This window comes from Phyllobates terribilis, unplaced genomic scaffold, assembly GCF_046119375.1.
Source record: "Phyllobates terribilis strain yellow unplaced genomic scaffold, ASM4611937v1 Scaffold_99__1_contigs__length_5935540, whole genome shotgun sequence".
NCBI classification, from domain to species: Eukaryota; Metazoa; Chordata; class Amphibia; order Anura; family Dendrobatidae; genus Phyllobates; species Phyllobates terribilis.
Window position 1 is genome coordinate 140,827 of NW_027362859.1, and position 6,257 is coordinate 147,083.

At 38.6% G+C, this 6,257-nt stretch overlaps 1 protein-coding gene across 1 annotated transcript; it reads right to left on the minus strand.

Moving 5' to 3' along the window:
- Positions 1-1,068: 1,068 nt before the first annotated feature.
- LOC141198689 (uncharacterized) lies at positions 1,069-5,548 on the minus strand. The gene is made up of 2 exons (XM_073663094.1): positions 5,377-5,548; positions 1,069-2,676 (listed from the first exon to the last, which is right to left on the minus strand). Exons 1-2 carry the CDS (start codon positions 5,459-5,461, stop codon positions 1,589-1,591), a joined length of 1,173 nt encoding a protein of 390 aa, XP_073519195.1. The 5' UTR covers positions 5,462-5,548; the 3' UTR covers positions 1,069-1,588.
- Positions 5,549-6,257: the final 709 nt, after the last annotated feature.

Here is a 6,257-nt window from a genome sequence, read left to right on the forward strand (position 1 = left end):
TGTGAATATCTACAAAGTGACAAGGAATCTGGTGGATTGGCGATTTCTAATGCACTAATATATTATATTGCAACATTAGGGAGGGTGGCAAAGTGCTGCAAACCCAAATAGTATTAAGGGGTTAATTACCTCAGGAACACGGTGGAATATTCCTATTCATATAGTTGAACTGAATGACCTCGCACACAAGAAATCACTATACCCTACACTTGCTCTACTCTACAAGGTCTGGGATAGGGGTAGAGATATAATGGAAATAGGAGACTGCAATGAATCTACACCTATATGGTTTAATAATAAATATGCAGAGGTCTATAAATTAGAGGGATTTCAGAGTTGGGTGGATAAAGGAATATATACAATATAACACATATATATGATATAAAACATATTGTCTGAAGGGAAACTTAAGTGCTTTGATCAATTAAAGGGGGGATTTGGGGTGACAAAAACAATTCTATAAATCTCTACAGTTTCGGCATTCATTTAATGCACAATCAAGATGGACGCCCTTTTGGATAGAAAATAATACTTTTGTTAAGTTGGTATTAGAGAAGGGAAATACTAAGGGTCGTATTTCTGATATTTACTGAGTCCTTCTTGATAATTATTTAAAAATATTTCCTTCTCCAGCTAGACAAAAAATGGATGGAAGATATAGGTCCAATTTCTGAGGATCAATGGAGAGAGGTATTAGAACTGGTACCCCAATTATCTTTACATGAGGCGCAGAGATTTTCCCAGATCATATTAATACACAGGAAATATAAGACGCCTAGATTCCTATGTAACATAGGATACCGGACTGCTGCTGAATGTCCAGGATGTAACATGGACGCTGCGGGCCTATTACATCCGCTATGGGAATGCCGGGAGATAGGTAAATACTGGAAAGGAGTTCTGTCTATTATAAAGAGGGTATATAAAATAGATATTCAACCAGACCCCAAAAAATGCCTATTAGGTATATTAGAGGATGATATGGAATTTCACCCAATTTCAATAGGGATTTCACATATTTTATTTCAAGCTAGGAAACATATTGCAACCAAATGGATTAACCCCTCACCTCCAGAAATTAGTGAACTCAAAAATAGGATAAATAATATTATCAGATTAGAAAAGGGGGTATATAAAAAACAAAACTCAATGAATAAATTTGAGAAAATATGGAGCTTATGGTTGGATACACCTGGAATGCCATCAAGGGGGTTATTGTTGGAGAGACATTGACTTATAGGGGAAGGGGGTATTGGCGAGGTCTAATGTTTCATTGTAATGTGTATTGGAATTCCTTAACATGTGGCATGGGTAATATAGCACACCTATATGTGTATAGGATTATAATGTTTATTACAATATTATGGTTATATAAGAGATTTCAAGAATGTGAAATGTTAATTGTAAGATATAGTAACTGCAAGTTATCAGACGGTAATGGGCAAGCTGAAAGGATATATAGGAGAGATGCATGTATGTCATCCCTATGGTATGTTATTTCATTATTGTATGTACTGGTTTCTTGTTTTGTCCAAAAAAACTAATGAAACAAATCTCAAAAATGTATTGGATTAAAAAAAAAAAAAGATTACGAAAAAGGCTTCTCCCCTGTGTGGGTTCTCTGGTGCTTAACCAAATCTGATTTATAGTTAAAACGTTTCCTACATTCTGAACAGAAAAAAGGCTTCTCCCCTGTGTGGGTTCTCTTGTGGCAATCAAGAATCGTTTTACGATCAAAACATTTCCCACATTCGGAACATGAAAAAGGCTTCTCCCCTGTGTGAGTTCTCTGATGCCTAATCAAAACTGATTTTTGCTTAAAACATTTCCCACATTCTGAACAGAAAAAAGGCTTCTCCCCTGTGTGATTTCTCTGGTGTTCAACCAAAGCTAATTTAAGGTTAAAACATTTCCCACATTCTGGACATGAAAAAGGCTTCTCCCCTGTGTGAGTTCTCTGATGCCTAATCAAAACTGATTTTTGGTTAAAACATTTCCCACATTCTGAACAAGAAAAAGGCTTCTCCCCTGTGTGAGTTCTTTGGTGTTTATTAAGATGTTCTTTCTGGTTAAAACATTTCCCACATTCTGAACATGAATAGGGCTTCTCCCCTGTGTGGGTTCTCTGGTGGTTATCAAGATGCGCTTTCTGGTTAAAACATTTCCCACATTCTGAACATGAAAAAGGCTTCTCCCCAGTGTGAGTTCTTTGGTGACGAACAAGATCTGATTTCCGGTTACAACATTTCCCACATTCTGAACATGAAAATGAATTCTCCCCTGTGTGAGTTCTCTGGTGATCAACAAAAACTGATTTCTGGTTAAAACATTTTCCACATTTGGAATAAAAAAATCTATTGTCCGCTGTGTGTATTTTTTGATGTATAAGAATAGACTTTTTGAGGGTAAAACTATTTCCATTTTCTGAACGTGAAAATGACTTCTTTGCTTTAGGAGCAGTTAGTTTTTTAATGCTTATTTTATTTTGATTTTCCTTAGCAGTCTGTAATGAATCAGAAGATAGGACCTGTTTCATAGAATTAGAGGATAGATCTTTGCTTGGAAGGGATGATGGTATATCTGGAGTAATGGCATTCACTTCAATTGTATCTTGTGGGATCTCAAGATCATCCAATTTAAAAATCTCCTGTCCCTCTGATCTCCGGGCACAATCATCTGCCAAGAAAACAAACAATTATTAATTTTGAATACAATATCCTTGAAATTTATATTTTTGAAAATTTCTTCTTAAAATGTCTAAACAAACACATCCCTGGGCTACATGCTAATCCAGGGAAATGAAGAGATATATGCTCAAGTTTAAAAATCTATTTTATGAGACACAAATCTAAAAAATGGAGGATTAAAAATATTTTAAATATTCCTCTATTTTTTAGATTTGTGTCTCATAAAATTGATTTTTAAACTTGAGCATATATCTCTTCATTTTTTCTGGACTAGCATGTGGCCCAGAGATGTGCTTGTAGATTGATTTAGAATCTTTATTTTTCTATGGGATTCTTGTGTTAATTGTACTTAAAATATCTGTAGAAATGGGAAGTTATTGACAGAATGACCGTTCACAGTCTAATAGAAAACCTCATAGGAAGAACCAATGGAGCGTGGTTTCCAACTGTTTGTTCATTCTGCCCCAAAAATACGGAAGAAGCAGCCATCAAAAAATGTTATGTAGGCAAAAATTATACCAATAAAACTTCTACTCATCCCACAAAAAACAAGCCCCCACTCAAGTCAAATAGAGGTTTCCACATTATTAGATTCTTAAAGGCTCTTGAGAATCAACATGGCTTCCATAAACCAATCCAGCAAAATCCGCTCTTTCGAAGTCGAATCTCCCCCTCACTTCTGAGCCTTGCAGTGTGCCCAAACCACATTTAGCATCCATGCATTTGGCAATACTATAGTGAGAAGAACCCACTTAATTTACGGTGTGGGTCTCCTGGAGCACAATCTGGGCACTATGTGTTTGGTAAAAAAAATGGCCAATGTGCAATTTTTACTTCCAACATCCACTGAGTGCTAATTTTCAGAAAGTGCCTATGGAGTCAAAATAATCAAAACTCCTATAGATTAATTCACTGAGGGTTATAATTTCCAAAATGAAGTCACTTTATGGGGATTTCTACTGCCCTGGTTTTCTGACATTTTGTCATATTAGGGCTTATGCAAATGGTGTGTCCCATCTCCTCTGGGATCTGCTACTGCGACATCTGCTTCTGTCACGAGGAGCTGCCTTACTCATTCTGCAGGCAGCGCTGGTGATGGAGGAGACGTCGGAACCAGAAGTTCTGCGCGGCGCAGGCTCTGTCCAGCCATTAGAATTCGGGTGCCTGTGACCTGTAGTACCATCCAGTCTGGCAATATGGGTGTGTGAGCTGTCCAGCTGAAGTAATCTGCTCCCTACTTCAGCCAATTGGAAAGCACCGCACCCTACTAAAGCTTGGAGCATATTGCCAGTATCTGCCAGATACAGCCTTGTTCTCCTCTGGTTCAGTCCTCTGAGCTTAGCTCCCGGCTTGTGTTTTTGTTTCCTGTTGTGACCCCAGCCCGTTTACTGTCTTCTTTTGTGTCTTCTGACTTTGTATTTTCTCTGCCCTCATGGTTCTGACCCAACTACCTGACTATTCTTCTTGCCATCTCACACCACAGAACAGCAGGTAACACCGTGGCCCAAGCTTAGGGGTCTCTGTGCAAGTCCAGATCCATGTCGAGGGGTTAAATAAGTGATGAGCAAGGCAAACCCTGGGATCTGTAAAATGGAGTAGATAGAGCCAACCTGTTCGTGGTAGCCATCTTGTGAGCTGCAAATTGACCATGAACAGTGCCCCCAATACATTATGTCTGCAATCTATTCCAGCAAGATCTGCATTCAAATAGCTAAATGGCGCTTCTTCCCTTCTTAACCTGCCATGTGCCCAGACAGTAGTGTACAAATGTATATAGGGGATTGTGGGATTCAAGAGAAGTTAGAAAATAATTTGTAAGGTCCATTTGTTTCCCATTATCATTTGTGAAGACTCTCAAAGTTATCACCACATAAAGTGACATGTTACATTAGAAAAATCGGACCTGATTAACAACACAAAACTGGCTGCAGGAAGGGGTTAAATCAGAGTATTTTGGGCACTAACTACTATAGTCAAAAACTGTGACTATAGACAATAACACATCTACTGAAATGATCAAACTCAGCTATCTTCTTCAGTAAAAAATGAGTAACTAGTGGTGAAACCTCTCTGGGGTAATTAGAGTATTGGGCTCGGTGGCTCTTGGCAATCTAAACTATCGTAAGGGACAATATTGTCTATCAAATAAGTTTCAAGAATAAATACAAGACATTTAAAGAGAACGTTTTATAATAGTGCAGAGCTGAGGTGTCTTAAATTTAGATCTTGTACATTTGGAAAAAGCAATGGAGACCTTTTTTCAAAGACTACCAGGGAGTTAGAGTCTCACATAAGTGAGGCAGGCCGATCCCACCACAACCTGTAAAAAAAAGACATTTTTTTTTCTATGTTAGATCCCCAACAACAACGTATGTTTTGGGGGAGAGCTCCAACACTAATCTGGAGTTTAGAGAAAGTATTAGTGCCCCCATTTCAGGAGAGATTGTGCAGTAATCTGAATTCCTTAGGATCAAAAACAATGTAATTTATGACGTGGAGTGAATCCATGAAACCAGGGCTGGAGCCAACACATCTCCTGCAGGCATGAATAAATGTATATTACAGCCATCAGCCACGCACAGCTTAGAGATATATCATGGCACAGGTGTAGTTTTTTTGTATAGTTTATCACAATCCTTATAATATCCTTAATAATTATAGGACATGTGGTTTTAGCCCTGTCTATTACCTGGTGATGTGATGGGCTGGGGAACCTCCATCATGACGTCCTTGTACAAATCTGTGTGTCCTTCTAAATACTCCCACTCCTCCATGGAGAAATAGACAGCGACATCCTGACATCTTATAGGAACCTGTCACATACATCCCCAATCCCTTCATAGCGTTACTGTATAATGTCCCAGCATTCCCAGCAGTGTCACCTCTCCAGTCAGCAGCTCAATCATCTTGTAGGCGAGTTCTAGGATCTTCTGGTCATTGATGTCCTCATGTATCAGGGGGTGAGGTGGAGGCCCCGTGATTGGGCTCAGGGATCTTCCCCATTCCTCAGACACAGGGTCCTGACAGCGCTCACTATAGGTCTTCTTCACTCCTGTGTAATCCTGATAATAGAGAAACACATTAATAAATCTCACTACAGACATTTCCAGAGTCCTCACCTCTCCAGTTCTGTCCATCTGTTATTCCCATAGATAAGAATGATGTAATGTGACGTCATCAGAATCTCTCACCTCTCCAGTAAGCCGGAAGAGGATCTCTAGGGTGAGGTGTAATATCCTCTCCGCCATCTTGTCTCTGTCCAAATCCATCTTTATGGGTAATTCTGAAAAATTCTCTTATATAGGAGATCTTCACTGAGAGGGTCCGATATTGTAGAGACCTGAATGAGAAGAAGATGAGCAGATGTAACATCATAAAAATCTTGTGTAATAATACAATTACTGGAGATAATAAGGGGAAACATATGAGGAGATATATTATTTTACAGTATTTAGTTTTCTTCTTTACATCTAGTAATAAAACCTTTATATTTTAGGCCACAGACAACAAGCAGTTTCTTCCTTGGAGTCTGTAGCTGAACACGTTTCTCATAGACTCATCTTCCATAAA